Raw genomic sequence first — 20,225 nt, 5'->3', positions numbered from 1 at the left:
TTTGGCGATCGTGCCACTTTGTGTTCCCTGAAGGTGTTTGATGTCCACGCTGACCCTTCTTTCTGGGACAGCCTTCTGCCACCTACTCTGCTGAGCAGAGTTCTGTTCGTACTGTAGGAGCTCCTGAGGTTCACCCCCCTGCCGGCTTCCTGTTCCCACAGCCCCAGGCTGAAGCCGGGGTTCTCTTGCCGGTGTTCTTCTGTGGCCCTGTCCTTAGGGCTGGTCCAGCTGACACCCCTGCATCGGGAGCTCCGGGAGGTGCTCTTTCTGCTGGGTTTTCTTCATACCACAGAGCCCACTTGCTCAGCAAGGTGTCGGGTAAACGGGTGGGGATGAGCAAGCCGCTGTGTAGTGATCCTGGTGTCCAGAGGGGGGCAGCAGAGGCACGTCTGTTGATCCACTTCGCAGAAGGCGAAGACCCCGTTCTGTGTCTGGCTCCGTGTGCCGGTAAGCACACCAACCCCATTCCACTTCAGGTGTTCTAATGTAGGCAGAGAAGGTGTGTCCTGGCAGGTGGAGGTTCCTTCATGTGAGAGCAGCAGGCACAGGTGACAGCCCCCCGGGCTGCGAGGCAAGAGCCCTGGTTTGCTCTCCAGCTGAGTGCACAGCTTATGCGTCGAGGTTGCCTTTTAACTTCTGAATCGGTCCGTGTGGAGTTAGGAGGTGGCTGTCCTGCTGTTCGCGCATTCAGCGCTGTGCAAGAACTGCAGGTGCGACACGAGAGAGGCCTGCCTACAATTGTGCCCTCGAGACTGAGGACGCCAGGTACACGCCTTGGAAACCATGAGGCCGCGTGGGGGGTAGACCCTCGAGGGCAGACTGTGTAGGTGGCGTACTGCACTCTTGGAGGAGAAGGCGGGTCCTGTGAGACGGGAGGCTGTGGCGGCATCTCAGGTGGCCTCAAACATGCGAGAGGTTTAGAGTGGGTTAGAGAATTAGTGTTCTGAGTGGTTACCGTACGCCAGAACTCCCTAGATGCATTTAATCCTCATAGCTTTGGGAGACGAATATTATTTTCTTTAATGCATATAAGAAAAGGCTCAGATGACGGGCCCTGCCCACAATCACAGAGCCAGTAAGTGGCAAAGCCAGGATTCAAAACCAGGTCTTCGGAACTTCACAGCCCACGTGTTCTGACCCCACCGGTCCGCGTCCAAGGAGCCGGTCTCCCCTGGGCCATGGGATGCCGTACGCTGGCACTGTGGGCACGGGTTAGGCTCTCTTGATGTTTTGTTCTTTGAAGGAAATGGGTATCTGTCTTGGGAGAAACCACTTCTGAAAACAAAGTAAATTGAAAGCTTTCCGTCCTCTCTGGAATCCGAATGGGGAATCCGGGCTTTTGGAAACCAACTGAGGCATCGTCCTGTCGGCCATCAGGCTGGTCCAGCATTCTGTGCCGGGTGCAAGGAGTTTCCCTTGGGAAGGATCCCAGAGCCGGGGCGCACAGTGTTTCCCAGATGGAGCAGCAAGAGCTCACCGGGGACGGGGACAGAGGCGCACCCGCCCACGTGCCTGTCCCCCTACCTTCTCCCTGTCGCTCTCGAGGGAGGGCTCTGACCCCACTCTGTCCCCCACCTCCCGCCCCCTCTCCAGCCCGCCGAATCGGAGCCCTGCCCCCTCGCCCGTCCGGCGCCTGCACCGCGGACCCTCCGTGCCCTTGGTCGTGGGCCACTGCCTTCTGGAGCCTGTGTCTTCCACGACCTCTGGTTCCAGTCTTCCCTGCCCCTCCGTTCTTCCCCGCCACCCCTGCTCTGCGCTCTTCCAGCCCTTCCTCCTTGGCAGGCAGGCGCCTGGGGCTTCCTGGGGTTCCTCCTCTTCTCCTCCCAGGACCCTCCTGAGCTGCTGTTGCTGCTCTGCCGCCCCTGCATCACTCGGGCCTCCCTGTGGAGCTTCCCGACACCACGTGTACAACGGCGCCAGACTTCCGGCGGCCGTATCTGGCCATTCTTTTCCTTTCCCGTACATTTCTTCATCTGTTTAAAGTATTGCTGCAGGTATGCATTTCCTTTAGTTCCCAGGTCCTCTTTAGAACAAGGGTATAAACAAATAAACCAAACCCCTCCCTTCCCTCTGACCCTAAAAGGCAAGAAAGAGCCTTGCTTGTTAGTTAATGGCTAAGCTGACACTAGAACCCAGGAACACCCATTCCTAGTTAGAAACGGCGAGGTAAACCTGCACTAACGCCTGGCCGCCGTGTGGGCTGCATCCTCTGCAGGAGAATTTGGTCCCTCTTGTCACCTGTCCCTTCCAGCTTGTCCGGGATGGCCATACTGCACGTGAATGGCAACCTCTGGAGATATGAAAGCATCCTTTTCCAAGATAGAGTGTTGATGATGGCAGACTTTTGGAAAACATCAGGGGACACTAAGAGAAGCCTAACATAAGACAATACTCCCCTCCTGGTATTGCTAGATTTGGAAAAAGAAATGTCTTGCTGCACGAATCCACACAGCTGGGGTGCCGTGGCGCTAGGTGAAGAGCCCGTTTTCGTGTGGTGTGATGTCAGAAAAGCTGTGCTGGAGCCAGGCGACCAGTCCTACTCCCTTTAGGTCTCACCTGACAACACTGTGACCTTGGGTGGGTACTTTAGTGTTTCCTTGGGCCTCAGTCAGCTCTTCTGTAAAATGGGAATGATTTTATCCTCTCTGCCTGAAGTCTTGAAATTAGATCATGTGACTCCTCAAACTCATAAAATCTTTAGCCGCAGGTCTGTGCTCTGTTCTTCTCTGGCTCATCCCCCTGCCCTGTAGCTGTCCCTGCGTGCTTCCAGGTTGATCTTTAGGAAGTTCCTTCTCACCTCCCTGAAATGTACCTGTGCCTGTGCCACCTCATACACAGGATGTAGTCCAAGGAATGACAGGCCCTGGTAGAGGACCAGTAGACATTCTGTAATTAATGACCGCAGCATCCCGAGTGCTATAAAGACATACACTCACCTTGGTTCCTGCCCCGTTTGAAGTTAACCCTTAAGTACCATTCCGTCTTCACAGATTTTAAATGTAGGACTCTCTAAAGCTATTCCAAAAACCAGTTTCCTGTTAGTGGGTTCTGGATGAGAGATTATCCTCTCATCATTCTGGGGAAAACAGCTTTGTACTCTCCCTGGAAATCTTCTTGGTTATTTTCCTTTCATTCTTCTAGTTAAAGTAGCTTTATTTTACTTAGCCCTTCAAACCTGCATGGAGAATATTTTCATGGGCATTAAGACCACTTCCCAATGAATTATCCATTTCTGGGAAAAATAATTAAGGGGAACTCTTTATTTGGCTAGTTGGGACGGATATTATAGCACCTTTCTTTCTTTCCCAAGTCACCACGCGGAGCTATTAACGTGGGGATGGAAACAATGCAGCAGGAGTGGTGGTGATGCGAGAGTAACAGCCAGGCCGTCCTGAACACTTGCACCTGGTCCTCACAGCAGCCCTGCTGATTTCTGCTCATAATCCTGTTGCAGCTGTTAATACCTTTGCTGCACCAGACACTTGGGTTTAGAGTGCTTAAATGTTTTATCCGGGGTCATCTAGCAAGGAAGTTGAGGAGCCAGGGTTCAGACCTAGGCGGTCTGATTCCCACGTCAGGGTACTTTATCACCACGCTGTACTGTCAGAAGCTAGTCTAGGTCTTTTACTGTGATGATGATGGTTTTCTTGATGTTCATTGATGATTTGCTCTAGGCATTTTGCACAGCTTCTTAAGATAAAATTAGCCGCTGTGTAGTATGTAAAGGAGCACTGTGAACTTGAGAGGCAGAGAACAAATTATTTTTGTCTAGTCATGCTTAAATTCTCTGCTAAGTGTTTGAATTCCACTGATCGTGTAACCTCAGAGTCATAGCAAATACAAAGAAAAATGCTTCCTGCCCTCTAGGAAACAGAGTAGACAGGCGTGGTAATTAGAAGACTTCAGCATCGGAATCCCTTCCTCTGCCACTGCATTGCGGATGTTAGCCTAGTTTTATCTGGAGGCCAGAGCAGGGATAGCTGTGGAGCTACTGTGGTTCCGTTGCAGGACCTTGTGGGCCGAGACCATCGTCTTTTCAGGGCAGTGAAGAGCCATGTGGTGCGCAGATTCACGAGGCCCAGGTGGTGTGCTGGGTGTGGGTGGGTCTGGCACGGGCGTTGCCAAGTTTTGTCTGTAAACGGCCAGGTAACATACATTTTAGGTTTTGCAGGCCATTTTGTCTCCATAGCAAATATTAAACTCTGCTGCTGTCGTTGGTAAAACTTGATTTACAGAATGTGGCAGCCAGGTTTGGCTCCAGGACTACAGTTTGCTCCCCTGTCTGGGTTTAGAAGGTACAAGGGCTCAGGCTCTACTGAAGACGTAGTGTGTCCCCCAGGAAACCGTATGTTAAGGTGCATCACTTCTGTGAATTTGGAATCCATACCTGGGTAAACAAAAGTGAATGAAAATGTTCCTTCCCTCCTCAAAAACATTTAAAACTCAAGTACTGGGGTTTTCTGGGTTTTGTTTTTATAGATTTTTTTTCTTACAACTTAGTAAAAGTTTCATATATTGACACAGGTTACAAAGTAATATACATAATATTCATTAAAAATAGACTATAATATACTATATATAGGTATAGAACGTACATACATAGATAAAAATCTAGGCATACGTGTAGTAGAATAAAAATGGGCTTATCTTCATGTGGTGGAATTCAGCTTATTTTTATTTTCACGTGTTGATCTGTTTTCCAATTTTTTCCGGGAAAAACATGTATGATTTCAAATATTTAGGACTCCAAGTGAGGCAAAAGGCCCTCGATTTCACCCGCAGACCTGTTTTTACCAGCTCCGTCTCTCACATTCCGTAAAACTTGCCGGAGCAGGCAGTGCGATAAGCCAGTCAGAGACTTGCGGCTTCACTGTGGCGTCTGTCGAGGACGCAGAGAAGAGACAGCAGCCAAGAAGTGGTGCAGTGGGGTGCTCTGTGTGTTTGCAGGTGGAGGTGGTGGGTGAGGGTGCTGGCTGGTAACCCAGGCAGCATTTCCTGAGGGGTTCGTCCTCGGTGTGCTCACCGACTCCAAGGCTGGTCCACAGCTTTGCAAGTTTGGGGACTCAGGTTTTTCCACTTCACCCAGAGAAGAGGAATCTATTAAGGAAAGAGGCACACATACCGAACTCACAGTGGATTGAGACATGTATGGCAATTCCAGTTTACTAATCCACGTGGAGGAAAAAAATCTCTTAACATATAGCCTGGTTGGGCACTTCTGTTTCAGGCTATGGCATATCTTGTGATAGACAGACTCTCCCACTGAGAATAAGCAGAAAAGCTGGATAAACATAAGAAAACAAAGTCTTTGAAGGCATTGGAGAGACGGTAAGGAAGTGAGGACTTGAGGGACCCAGATCCCAGAGAGAAGGAAAGCATAGGAGGCGAGCCCAGCACCCGGCTGTGCTTGTCCCCCAAGGTGCTGGCTGACCAGTGAGGCAGTGGCTACAAGGCTGAGAAGCTGGGCGAGGTTCCCAGCCATCTCTCAGTGCCTAGGGAACAGAAATTAGAGTTCAGAAACGGGCCCCAGTGGACACCCCAGACTTCCCCTGGGACGATCAAAGGGCTGCCTTCCAGCAGAAGGGGCTTACCAGACATGGCCAGCTCTGTAAAGACTGAAGCCCAGCTTCCGGGTGGCTCAGTCTCAAAGTGGGTGAAGGGGGTTTGCCTTACCCCATGGTTTTCACAGCGTGGTCTCCACATCAGCATCACCTGAGAACTACTCAGAAATGCAGATTCCCAGACCCCCCCACACCTGCTAAATCAGGACTTACGCGGGGAGAACCTCACGAGATTTGTATTTCACAAGTCTTCCAAGTGATTCTGATGCAATGAAAGTTTGAGAACCAGTTTCTTAGCCTAACTAAGCCGGAGAAAAGAATATCCTCTCTGGAGGATGACAACATCTTCCAGAGCTGCAAGTTATTACTACATTTTTTCATTAAAAATTCTGGCATTAATTCAAAAATTACCAGACAGACTGCCTAATAAGACTGATTTACGAAAGACTAAGAGAAAATACAGACACTAGGAACAGACCCAGATATCGATTATTATCAGATGTGGACTTTAAAATAATCATAGTAAATTACGGTTAATATGTTCAAGAAAATAGAAGACAAGATAGAGAATTTCAATAGAGAACTGCCCTCTCTTTGGAAAGATGGAAATGCTAGAACTGAAAAATAAAATAACAAATTAAGAAATTCAATTGTAGTAAAGCAGCTGAAGAGAGGATTTGTGAACTAATTAGATTGGACAGTGGAAAACACCCAGAGAGAGACGAGAATAGAAAGTACAGGAAAAGTGTAGTAAATAATTGGAGGGTGGCCGACGAGTTGTAATAGAAGTGTACCTGTAGTTCGAGAAGGAGAAATGAGGGCTGGCTGCTTCTCCTGAGCACCACTTCTTCCTGAAAAGTGGCTGCTCAGACTGGTTATTCAGACGTAGGCGTGTGGCCGACATTCTCTTGAAAATGAACAAAGCGAACCTGTCATTCTGAGTGTTGGTTGCCAATTGTAACATTTAAAGCAGAAATTAGAACTTTGGAAAACTTGTACCTGTCACTGTGTGTGATATGTTGACTGCTTCCCAATGTGGAAAGACTGTTCTGAGACCAAAGATAATATTAGAAAATGTGGGGTTTTTTTTAAACTTTTATTATTTTTTATTGATATAATTGAAATAAAACAACCTTCTTTAGTATACAACATAATGATTTGGTAAGCATATTACAAAATGATTACCACAATAAATTTAGTTAACATCTATCACCACACATATTTTCCTTGTGATGAGCACTTTTAAGATCTGCTTTCTTGGCAGCTTTTGAATACATTAGTGTTGTTAACTATAGTCACCTTGCTGTGCATACATTCCCAGGACTTATTTATCTTATAACTGGAAGTTTGTACCTTTTGACCACCTCCACCCACTTCGCCCACCCCCCACCTCTGGCAACCACCAGTCTGTTCTCTGTACCTATGAATTCAGTTTTTTGGATTCCACATACAAATGAGATCGTACAGTATTTGTCTTTCTCTGTTTCTCTTAGCGTAATGCCCTCAAGGCCCATCCATGTTGTTGCAAATGGCAAGATTTCCTCTTTATTATGACTGAATAATATTCCATGATGTATGTACATGTGCGCACGCGCATGTGTGTGTGTGTATACACACACACATATATACGCCACATTTTCTTTATCCGTTCATCTGTCAGTAGACACTTAGGTTGTTTCCGTATCTTGGCAATGGTGAATAGTCCTGCTGTGAACATTGGGCTACAGATTTAGCACAGATGGAGATTGTGATTTGGTTTCCTTCAGATAAACACCCAGAAGTGGAACTTCATATGGTAGCTCTATTTTTAATTTTTCGAGGAACCTTCATACTGTTTTCCAGAGTGGCTGCACCAATTTACATTCCCCCCAGCAGTGCATGAGGGCTCCCTTTTCTCCACACCCTCACCAACACTCGTTATTTCTTACCTAATAGCCATTCTGACAGGTGTGAGGTGACATCTCACTGCGGTTTGATTTGCATTTCCCTGATGATGAGTGATGTTGAGCATCTTTTCATGTGCCTGTTGGCCATCTGTGTACCTTCTTTGGAAAAAGTCTGTTCAGATCCTCTGTCCCTTTTTTAATCAGGTTGTTTGTTTTCTTTTGAATTGTATGAGTTCTTTATCTAGTTTGGCTATTAACCCCTTATCAGATATGTGACTTGCAAATATTTTCTCCCAGTTCAGTAGGTTGCCTTATTGTTTTGTTGCTGATTTTCTTTGCTGTGCAGAAGCAAAAAGCTTGATGAAGTCCCACTTGTTCATTTTTGGTTTTGGTGTCAAATCCAAAAAATCATTGCCAAGACTGATGTTAAGGAGCTTAAACCGTATGTTGAAGAATGTGATTTTTAAAATTACTATTGCATGATGAAATGTGTCACCATTTGGGAGATTTTACCAAAGACACGCCTGGGTAAGACATTCCATCCAAAGTACAAGATCGACCACTGGATTTCGGCATAACAGAATATGAAAATTCTGTTAGCATCATTTCAGATTCGACATTGCGACTAACCTTGAAGAAAGTACCACTTGTGTTTGACTATAGGATCAAAGAAGACGGTCCACAATTATCTGAAAAAGCTATTCTAATACTCCTTGCTCTTCCAACTACATATCTGTGCAGGAGTGGATATTTTTTATGTATTTTAACTAAAAAAACATACTGCAGCATATCGAATGCAGAAATGTATATGAGAATTGGGCTCTCTTCTATTAAGCCAACATTAAAGAAATTTACAAAAATGTAAAATAATGCCACTCTTACTAAATTCTTTTGTTTTAGAAAATTTAGTTATTTTTCATAAAAGATAAGTTATTGATGTTAATATGAATAGGGCTATCATTTTCAGATGAATTAATAAACACATGTTTAATTTCTCAACTTTACTGCCTAATAAGGTAAATATTAATAGATAATACCCCACATAAAACAAAAGCTGTTTGGGGATCCTCAATAATTTTTTAAAATATAAAAGGGTCCTCAGACCAAACAGTTTGAGAACCATTGCTATAGGTACAAGTAGACCTAATTTTATTGTGCTTCACATTATCACTTCCAGATACTGCGTTGTTCACAAATTGAAGGCCGGTGTGTGTCGAACAAGTCTCTTGGCGCAATTTTTCCAACAGCATCTGGTCACTTCATGTCTCTGTGTCACATTTGGTTATTCTCACAATATTTCAACCTTTTTCATTATTGTATTTGTTATGGTATCTGTGATCAGCGATATTTGATGTTACTATTGTAATTGTTTGGGGTGCCACACACCACACCCATATGAAACCACAAACTTAATCAACAAATGCTGTATTTTTACTGCTCTATCCAGCAGCGGTTCCCCTGTCCCTCTCCCTCTCCTTGGGCCTCCCTATTCCCTGAGACACAACAATACTGAAATTAGGCCAATTAATAACCCTACAAGGGTCTCTAAGTATTCAAGTGAAAGGAAGAGTTGCACATCTCTCACTTTAAATCAAAAACTAGAAATTATTACCCTTAGTGAGGAAGGCATGTGGAAAGCCAAGATAGGCCTAAAGCTGGGCCTCTTGCACCAAACAGCCAAGCTGGAAACGCAAAGGAAAAGTTCTTGAAGGGAATTAAAAGCGCTACTTCGGTGAACACACAAATGATAAGAAAGCAAGACAGCCTTATCGCTGATATGGAGAAAGTCTGAGTGGTCTGGATAGAAGATCAAACCAGGAACAACAAAGCCTCATCCAGAGCAAGGCCCTAACTCTCTTCAGTTCCATGAAGGCTGAAAGCGGTGGGGAAGCTGCAGAAGAAGAACTTGAAGCTTGGCAGAGGTTGATTCATGAGGTTTAAGGAAAGATGCATTCTCACTGACATAAACGTGCAAGGTGAAGCAGCAGGTGCTGATGTAGAAGCTGCAGCAAGTTATCCAGGAGACCCAGCTAAGATAATTCCTGAAAGTGGCTGCACTAAACAACAGATTTTCAGCGTAGGTTAAACAGCCTTCTATTGGAAGAAGATGCCATCCAGGACTTCCATAGTTAGAGAGGGGACGTCAGTGCCTGGCTTCAAAGGACAGGCCGACCCTCCTGTTAGGGGCTAGTGCAGCTGGTGACTTTCAGTTGAAGCCAGTGCTCATTTACCATTCCGAAAATCCTAGGGCCCTTAAGAATTATGCTACATCTACTCTGCCTGTGCTCTGTAAATGGAACAACAAAGCCTGGATGACAGCACATCTGTTTACAACATGGTTTACTGAATATTTTAAGCCCACTGTTGTGACTTACTTGGGAAAAAAAAAGATTCAAAATATGACTGCTCGTTGACAGCGCACCTGGTGTCAGCCAAGAGCTCTGACGGAGATGGGCAATGAGACTCACGTTGCTTTCTTGCTGCAAACACAACATCCGTCCTGCAGCCTGTGGGTCAAGGAGTAACTGTCAAGCCTTATTGTTTAAGAAATACATTTTGGGGACTTCCCTGGTGGCGCAGTGGATAAGAATCCACCTGCCAGTGCAGGCGACACGGGTTGGATCCCTGGTCCGGGAAGATCCCACATGCCGCGGAGCAACTAAGCCGGTGTGCCACAACTACGGAGCCTGTGCTCTAGAGCCTGCAAGCCACAACTACTGAGCCCTTTTGCCACAACTACTGAAGCCTGCACGCCTAGAGCCCGTGCTCTGCAACAAAGAGAAGCCACTGCAATGAGAAGCCCGCGCACCGCAGCGAAGAGTAGCCCCCGCTCGCCGCAACTAGAGAAAGCCCGCGCGCAGCAACGAAGACCCAGTGCAGCCAAAAATAAATAAATTTATGAAAAAAGAAAAAAGAGAAATACATTTCATCAGGCTATAGGTGCCATAGATTGGTGACTCCTCTGATGGATCTAGGCAAAGTCAATTGAAAACCCTCTGGAAAGGAATCACCATTCTAGATGCCATTAAGAACATTTGTGATTCATGGGAAGAGATCAGAATATCCACCTTAACAGGAGTTTGGAAAAAGTAGATTCCAACTCCCATGGATGATTTCGAGGGGTTCAAGACTCCAGTGGAGGAGGTAACTGCAGATTTGGTGGAGAAAGCAAGAGAAATAGAATTAGAAATGGGGGCCTAAAGATGTGACTGAATTGCTGCAATCTCATGATACAACTTGAAGGATGAGGAGTTGCTTCTTTTGGGTGACCAAAGAAAGTGGTTTCTTATTCATAGCACTAGTTACAGTAGTGAAGACATAGAAACAGCCTAAATGTCTATCCGCAGATGACTGGATAAAGAAGATGTGGTACACGTATACAATGGAATATCACTCAGCCATAAAAGAAAGAATGAAATAATGCCATTTGCAGCAACGTGGGTGGACCTAGAGGTTATCATACTAGGTGAAGTTATCATACTAGGTGAAGTAAGCTAGACAAAGACAAATACCATATGATATCACTTGTATGTGGGATCTTAAAAAAAATAAATAAAAGATACAAATGAACTTATATACAAAACAGAAATAGACTCACAGACATAGAAAACAAACTTATGGTTACCGAAGGGGAAGGGGGGGCAGATTAGGAGTTTGGGATCAACATGTACACACTACTACACATAAAACGGGTAAACGATAAGGACTACTGTCAGCACAGGGAGCCCTACTCAATATTTTGTACTAACCTGTAAGGGAAAAGAGTCTGAAAAAGGATAGATGTATGTACGTGTGTAACTGAATCACTCTGCTATACACTTGAAGCTAACACACGTTGTAAATCAGCTATACTCCAATTAAAAAACTAAAATTTAAAGCAAAAAAGAAAGTGTTTCTTTGCAATGGACTCTACTCCTGGTGAAGATACTGTGAAGGTTATTAAGATGACAACAGAGGATTTAGAATATTACATAACTTAGTTGATAAAGCAGGGGCAGGATTTGAGAGGATCGACTCCAGTCTTGAAAGAAGTTCTACTGTGGGTCAGATGGTATCAGCCAGCATCACAGGCTACAGAGAAATCGTTCATGAAGGGAAGAGTCAGTCAGTGAGGCAAACGTCACTGCTGTCTTCTTTCAAGACATCGCCACGGCCACCCCAGCCCACAGCAGCCACCATCCTGACCAGCGAGTCGCCAGCAACGTCAAGGCAAGACCCTCCACCAGCAAAAAGATTACAGCTTGCCGAAGGCTCAGATGATGGCTAGCGTTTTTAGCAATATTTTTAAATTAAAGTATGTACCTTGTTTTTTAAAGATATGCTATTGCACACTTTCTACAGTATAGCATAAACATAATTTTTAATATGTACTGGACAACCAAAAATTTCACATGACTGACTTTATTGCAAGATTCCCTTTATTGTGGTGGTCTGGAACTGACCTTGCAGTATCTCTGAGATATGCTTGTATTACAGTGACAATTAAAATGTATTATTAGGATATTATGAACCGTTTTGTGGTACTGAATATGAAAATATAGATAAGATTCCTTGAAAAACAAATATTACCAAAACAGAACACCCGAATAGGCCTAGTTCTGTTAAAGAAATTGCAACCCTTATTTAAAACCTTCCCATAAAGAACACTCTAAACCCAGATGGCTCTGTTGGTGAACCCTTCCAATTATTTAAGGAGGAAATGACCCCAGTCTTACACAGATTCTCAAAGAAAATAGACAAGGAGAAAACACTTCCCAACTTTCATAACTGTAATTTCAAGACTGGCTGGGTTATTATAAGGGAAAATTACAGGCCAGTTTCTTGCATGAACACGGATGGAGGAATCCTAAAGTAAATAATACTGAATCTATATAAAAAGTAAGTCTCTATAAATGGTGATACATCATGATTAAGTTGAGCTTATCCCAAGCATTTAGGGTGGTTTTATCATTCAAAACTTGTTCAGTGTAATTCTCCATATTAACAGAAGAAAGAAGGAAATGATAATCTCAGTATACAGGGAAGAAAAGCCTATGATAAAGTTCACACACTAATGATTAAACAACAAAACAAATAACAACAAGCCCCTCCTAGTGCACTCCCATGGGCGGGGAAGGAGTTGCCTTCACCTGAGGAGCAGAGTCTGCAGGGTCTTGGCCAGAAGCTGTCTCTCTGAAGGCAGGAGCGAAGCAGGGAAATGACTGTCATCAGTGCTAGCCAGAGCGCGAAGGCAGGAAACGAAATAAAAAGTCTAAGGATGGGAAAGAGGAAAGAAAGTTCTCATCTTACAGTTACAGGTGGTGTGATTCTGCACGAACACTGATACGTTTACAGATGATGTCTTGGCTTATGTAATGTTCACCGATAGGCTGTCGGGTTGAGTCGGCCTCACTTCACCTTGGCTCACAGAAACCCCCTCGGTGTGCAGACGCACCTGCTGCCCCCAGGGCCTTACCTCTGCTGTGACCCTTCTTCCCCGCAGGTCGTATCTGACTCCTGTACGGGACGAGGAAGCAGAGTCATTACGGAAAGCACGCTCCAGACAAGCTCGGCAGACTCGCAGGTCTACCCAAGTGAGTGTGGCCTCCGTGTTTAAGTCCTTTTTTGTCTGTGTGCCTTTCCACTGGAAGTACAATTAAACCGTGATAAAATGTGTGCCTTATTCCAGCCATTGTAGTGAAAGCTTTCCTGTTAAATCTTACACTACATAGAATCAAATGAATTCATAGCTACATATACCCCCTCTCGCTTCTGTTCTTCAGGCGCAGAGCAGGTTTCTCTCCTTCCCTCCCTAAGACTAATCATTCCACGTGTGCTTAAGGCCCACACCTTAATTCCTGCAGGAGAACAGTCTGGCACAATCTCAGAGTGTTAACCATAGAGTTACCACAGGACCCAGCCATGTTGCTTCTGGGTGTGTACTCAAGAGAAATAAAGCAGGCTTCTACAGAAAAGCCCTACACAGGTATTTATAATAGCATTATTCACAGGAGCCAGAGACCCAAATTCAGTGTCATCTCTGGCCAGAGTTAACTTGCTGTATAGACCAAGATTACGTGTGGAGTGTGCAGGTTCGCTGGAGGGCTGAGCCCTGGGCTCCCTGCAGCGTCAAGGTCAGAGTTCTGTGGCTGGTGGTGCCCCAGCGAGTGCTGGGCAGTGGGCCCAAGTGGGGCCATTGCACAGACCAAATAAATGAAGCAGCTAACAAAACTGGAAAAAACCCTCACAAATTTCCACTGATTTGGGAATAAAAAGAGATGAAGTCCTGACGCATGCCAATGCTGCAATGTGGATGAACCTTAAGAAAAAGTTATGCTGCATGAAAGAAACTTGGCATGATTCCATTTGCATGAAAATGTCCAGAATAGGCAAATCCAGAGAAATAGAAAGTGGATTAGTATTTGCTGGGGGCTGGAGAGAGGGAGGAATGGGAAATGACCGCTAAGGGTGTGGGGTTTCTTTCTTTCTGGGGTGATGAAATGTCCTGAAATTAGATGGGGATTTTGCACAGCTCTGTGAATATACTAGAAAACAGCCAGTTGTACTCTTTAAAAGGGTGGATCTTACGTGGATTATGTTTCAATAATGATGTTAGAAAAAAGAAGAGTCCCTCGGGGCAGCTTTGAAGTAAGGAAGATATGATCTATGTTATATTTTGCAAAAGTCGCTGTGCAGAGAACTGCTGGGAGTGGTCTGTGAAGCCTGGAGGCCCGTGGAAAGCTGTTCCTTAGCTGAGCTGGAGATGACAGGCGTGTGGCAGCAACCGTTGAGGGAGGCTGTGATTGGGCGTCAAGGAAGCAGAGGAGGATGAGCCGGACAGCAGAGCCGAGGAGCAGTCAGAGGGCTGAGGGGTCAACCAGGAGATGGTACCCGAGGGAGTGAAAGGCAGTCTCCAGTGAAGAGGGGAAGCTCCGCAGCTTCAGATGCTACAGACGCCAAGCAGGAGAGCTGAGGACTGAGAGAGGGACCTATGCGTAGCCCCCGAGTGCCCTTGTGTCGTTCCTGACCCTCCAGGGTCGGGCAGGTGCCGCCCTGTGTAGTCATTGCCACAGCTGTTACTGCTTGTGCTTCATGGTGGTTTGTTTCCCCAGAGGATGTAACCCCCACGAGGGCCAGACAAGCATTTGTTTTGGTTTGGTTTACTGTGGCAGGCGATACGTAACATACGACTTAATGTTCTAGCCATTTTTAAGCATACGATTCATCGGCATTAAATGCATTCACGTCACTGTGCAGTCATCGGCGCCACCATCTCCAGAACAGCTTTCGTCTCCCCAAACTGAACCTCTCTACCCATTAAACAGCTCCCTCTCTCCCCACAGCTTCTGGCAACACCGCTGTACTTTTTATCTCTGCGACCTTGACTCTAGGTAGCTCATGCGAGTGGAATCACACGGTTTCTGTCTTTTTGGTGACTGGCTTGCTTCACTCAGTGTAATGTCTTCAGGGTTCATCCATGTGGTGGCACATGTCAGAATTGCCTTCCTTTGTAAGGCTGAATAATATTTTGTTGTGTGTTTAGACCACATCTGGTCCGTCCGTCCTCCGTTGATGGACACTTAGGTTGCTTCCACCTTTCGGCCGCTGTGAACAGTCTTGCTGTGAACGCCAGCGTGCCGATATCTCATCAGACCCTGCTTTTAGTTCTTTTGGGTATAGACCCAGAAATAGAATAGGCTGGGTCATATGTTTCCGTCTTAATACTTACTTTCCATTATACTCATCTGTTTTCTTATGTCTTTTCCATTAGATTATGGTTCTTGAGTACAGGAATCATTTGATTTGTCTTTGTAGTTCCAGTACTTAAGAACGCAGTAACTTTTTATTAAGAGAATGAGTGAACAAATTAGCTAATAGTTGCCTTCCGGCTTTGGAACTTCCCTCTTCTGAGGACATGAGCATATGACTACTTGAGTTAAGAATCAACTCACTGTCTTCCTAACCCTTTTCCCCCTTGTCCTGCAGATGTCTCCTCATTATTTCCTTTTTTTCTGTACTACTGCTCCTATGAGCCTGGGGAAAAATTTAATTGGTGGAATGTCTCTGTGTGATTCCTACAGTTACAAAATTATTTTAGAGAAAAGCTAGTTCAGGGCTTGTGGGGTTTTTAAAAAAATTTTTTTAAATGGAGGTATAGTTGGTTTACAATATTGTTAGCTTCAGGTGTACATCATACTGAGTAAAATTTTTTAAGATCATATGCTAGGGCTTCCCTGGTGGCGCAGTGGTTGAGAGTCCGCCTGCCGATGCAGGGGACACGGGTTCGTGCCCCGGTCCGGGAAGATCCCACATGCCGCGGAGCGGCTGGGCCCGTGAGCCATGGCCGCTAGGCCTGCGCATCCGGAGCCTGTGCTCCGCAACGGGAGAGGCCACAGCAGTGAGAGACCCGCGTACCACAAAAAAAAAAAAAAAAGATTGTATGCCATTTATAGTTATAAAATATTGGCTGTACTCCCTGTGTTGTAAATATATCCTTGTAGCTTATTTTATGCATAATAAGTTGTACCTCTTAATCCCCTGCCCCAGTATTTCCCTCCCCCTTCCCTCTCCCTCTGGCAACCACTGGTCTTTTCTCTATATCTGTGAGTCTGTGTCTTTTTTGTTATATTCACTGGTTGATTTTATTTTTTAGATTCCACACAGAAGTGATGTCTTACAGTATTTGTCCTCTGACTTTTTTCACTCAGCATGATACACTCCAGGTCCATCCATGTTGTTGCAAATGGCAAAATTTCATGCCAATGGCTAATACTCCATATATGTATGTATGCATATGTGGAGTATGTGTATATATGTGTGTGTCTGTGTGTGTCTCACGTCTTCTGTATCCATGCATCTGTTGATAGACAGCTAGATGGCTTCCATATCTTGGCAGTTGTAAATAAGGCTGCCGTGAATATTGGGGTACATGTGTCTTTTCGAATTAGTGTTTTTGGTTTTTTCAGATATATGCCCGGGAGTGGAATTGCTGGATCATACGGGAGTTCTATTTTTAGTTTACTGAGGGTCCTCTATACTGTTTTCCACAGTGGCTGTACCAGTGTACACTCCCATCAACAGTGTACTAGGGTTCCCTTTTCTCTGCATTCTCACCAACATTTGTCATTTATGGTCTTTCTGATGACAGCCATTCTGACAGGTGTGAGGTGACATCTCACTGTGGTTTTGATTTGCATTTCCCTGATGATGAGTGATGTTGAGCATCTTTTCATGTACCTGTTGGCCATCTGTATGTCTTCTTTGGAAAAATGTCTATTCAGGTCTTCAGCCCATTTTTAAATTGGCTTGTTTGTTTTTTTGACATTGAGTTGTATGAGCTGTTTATATATTTTGGAGATTAACCCCTTATTGGTCATATCATTTGCAAATATTTTCTCCCATTCAGTCTTTCCCATTTGTCTTTTCGTTTTGTTGATGGTTTCCTTTACTGTGCAAAAACTTTTAAGCTTCGTTAGGTCCCATTTGCTTATTTTTGTTTTTGTTTCCTTGCCGTAGGAGGCAGATCCAAAAAAATATTGCTGTGATTTATGTCAAAGAGTGTTCTGCCTATGTGTTCTCCTAGGAGAAATTCTACTAACTTTGGGTGTTGTTTATTCTTCTTTTTCTGATTCCTTTAGGTTAAGGTTAGGTTGTTTATTTGAGATTTTTCTTGTTTCCTGAGAGGGCTGTATTGCTATAAACTTCCCTCTTAGAATTGCTTTGCAGCATCCCGAAGATCTTGGAACACTGTGTTTTCATTTCATTTGTCTCCAGGTGTATTTTGAATTCTTCTTTGATTTTTCCAGTGATCCATTGGTTGTTTAGTAGCATTTCGTTTGGGCCACACACGTTTGTGTTCTCTGTGGTTTTTACTCTTGTAGTTGATTTCTAGTCTCACAGCCTTGTGGTTGGAAGAGATGCTTGGTAGTGATTGCAGCCTTCTCAGATGTACTGTGACTCGTTCCATGATATAGCACAGATGTATCCTGGAGAATATGCATTTGAAAAGAGTGTGTATTCTGCTGCTTTTGGATGGAATACTCTCTCTCTATATTAAGTCCATCTGGTCTGATGTGCCATTTAAGGCCAGAGTTTCCTTACTGATCTTTTGTGTGGATGATCTGCCCATTGATGTAAGTGGGCTGTTAAAGTCCCCTACTATTTTTGTGTTACTGTTGATTTCTCCCTTTATGTCTATTAATATTTGCTTTATTCATTTAGGTGCTCCTGTGTTGGGTGCAAATATATTTTCAATTGTTATATCTTCTTCTTGGATTCATCCCTTGATTATTATGTACTGTCCTTCTTTGTCTCTTGTAACAGTCTTTATTTTCTTTTTATTATTTATTTATTTATTTATGGCTGTGTTGGGTCTTCGTTGCTGTGCACAGGCTTTCTCTAGTTGCGGCGAGCAGGGGCCACTCTTCGTTGCAGTGTGTGGGCTTCTCATTGCGGTGGCTTCTCTTATTGTGGAGCACGGGCTCTAGGCGCATGGGCTTCAGTAATTGCAACACGTGAGCTCAGTAGTTGTGGCACGCAGGCTCTAGAGCGCAGGCTCGGTAGTTGTGGCACATGGGATTAGTTGCTCCACGGCATGTGGGATCTTCCCAGACCAGGGATCGAACCCACGTCTCCCACACTGGCAGGTGGATTCTTAACCACTGTGCCACCAGGGAAGTCCCAACAGTATCTATTTTAAAGTCTATTTTTCTGTTATAAGTATTGCTACCCAGCTTTCTTTTCATTTCCGTTTGTATGGAATACCTTTTTCCATTCCCTCACTTTCAGTCTGTGTGTGTCTTTAGATCTGAAGTGTGTCTCTTGTAGGCAGCATATATTGGGTGGGCCAAAAAGCTCGTTCGGGTTTTTCCATAACATCTTACAGAAAAAGCGAACGAACTTTTTGGCCAGCCCCAATATGTGGGTCTTGTTTTTGTATCCTTTCAGCCACTCCATCTTTTGATTGCAGCATTTAATCCATTTCATATAAAGTAGTTATTGATATGTATGTACTTATTGCCATTTTGTTACTGTTTCGGGATTGTTTTTTTAGTCCTTTTTTGTTCCTTTCCTCTTTTGTTCTCTTCCCTTGTGATTTGATGACACTCTTTAGTGTTATGTTTGGATTTCCTTCCCTTTTATGTGTATGTATCTATTATAGATTTTTTGGTTTGTAATTACCATGAAGTTTGCATATAGCAATATATGTGTGTGTGTATACACACACACACACACGCACAATTATTTCAAGTCGCTGATCTCTTTAATTTCAAATAACATTTTAATAACCCTGCATTTTTCCTTCTCTCCCCCCATGATTACTGTTTTTGACATCATATTTTATATCCTTTCATTTTGTGTATCCCTTAACTTCTTATTGTGGATATAGTTGATTTTACTACTTTGTCTTTTAACCTTTCTAGTAGGTTTGTACTTGGTTGATTTACTACCTTTGCTGTATATTTGCCTTTACCAATGAGATTTTTCCTTTCATAATTTTCATGTTTCTAGTTGTGATCTTTTTTTGTTTTTTTTTCTTTTTCCTTTCTTTTGCTTAGAGAAATACCTTTAACATTTCTTATAAAGCTGGTTTGTTGGTGCTGAACTCTTTTAACTTTTGCTTGTGTGTAAAGCTTTTGCTTTCTCCATCAACTCTGAATGAGAGCCTTGCTGGGTAGAGCATTCTTGGTTGTAGGCTTTTCCTTTTCATCAGTCTAATTATATTGTGCCACTCCCTTCTGGCCTGCAGAGTTTCTGCTGAAAAGTCAGCTGATAGCTTTATGGGAGTTCCCTTGTATATAACATGCTGCTTCTCCCTTGCTGCTTTTAATATTCTGTCTTTAACTTTCGCCATTTTAATTCCAATATGTCTTGGTGTGGTCCTCTTTGGGTTGATCCTGTTTGGGACTCTGTGCTTCCTGGACCTGGATGTCTGTTTCCCTTCCCAGGTTAGGGAAATTTTCAACTGTTATGTCTTCAGATATGTTCTGTGACCCTTTCTCTCTCTCTCTTCTCCTTTTGGGACCTCTGTGATGTGACTGTTAGAGCATTTGATGTCATCGTAGAGGTCTCTTGAAGTGTCCTCATTTATTTATATGTATATATTTTTTCTGTTCGGTGCCAGTGATCTCCACTATTCTGTCTTCCAGCTCACTGGTCTGTTCCTCTGTATCATTTAGTATACTGTTGATTCCTCCTAGTGCATTTTTCATTTCAGTTATTGTATTCTTCATCTCTGTTTGGTTGTTCTTTGTATTGTCCAACTCTTTGTTAAAAACTTACAACTTCTCACTCTGTTCATTCTTTCTTAAGTTCTTTGATCATCTTTACGACCATAACCTTGAACTTTTTCTCAGGTAGATTGCCTGTCTCCACTTCACTTAGTTGTTCTTCTGCGGTTTTATCTTGTTCTTTCATTTGGAACATGTTCTTCTGTCGCCTCATTTTGCCTAACTTGCTGTTTATAACATTGTGCTTCCATGTATCTGGTAGGTTGGTTACATTTCTTGACCTTGGGGAAGTGGCCTTCTGTAGGAGGCGTCCTATACGTCCCAGCAGTGCACTCCTCTCTGGTCACCAAAGCTGTATGCTGTAGGGGTGCCCCCTCTGTGGGCTGCGTGGGTCATTCTGTTGTGGTGGGCTGACTACGTGGGTGGGCTGGTTGGTTGCCAGGCCCTGCCTTGTGTGGAGGCTGCTGGCTGCTGGTTGCCGTGACCGGGTCATGAGGTGGCTGACTGTGGAACCCAGGCGGGCCCCAGGGCTAGTGCTAGCTCACTGGGAGTAGAGTCAGTGGGGCTGT

At 44.3% G+C, this 20,225-nt stretch overlaps 1 protein-coding gene across 2 annotated transcripts in view; it reads left to right on the top strand.

Moving 5' to 3' along the window:
* PPP1R12B (protein phosphatase 1 regulatory subunit 12B) overlaps nt 1-20,225 on the top strand; it is a 201,765-nt gene that overhangs the window by 96,452 nt on the left and 85,088 nt on the right. For both annotated transcript variants that reach the window (XM_022561943.3, XM_022561942.3), the window contains exon 14: nt 12,930-13,020. In XM_022561943.3, coding sequence (XP_022417651.2) covers nt 12,930-13,020 — 91 coding nt within the window. The remainder of the gene's footprint in view (nt 1-12,929; nt 13,021-20,225) is intronic.

The sequence above is a fragment of the Delphinapterus leucas genome, chromosome 1, assembly GCF_059928025.1.
Source record: "Delphinapterus leucas isolate spDelLeu-1000000601 "Yukka" chromosome 1, BTC_Dleu_Yukka2, whole genome shotgun sequence".
Classification (NCBI taxonomy): Eukaryota; Metazoa; Chordata; class Mammalia; order Artiodactyla; family Monodontidae; genus Delphinapterus; species Delphinapterus leucas.
The sequence above is the reverse complement of the archived record's forward strand: the minus strand, read 5'-3'. Positions and strand labels throughout refer to the sequence as shown.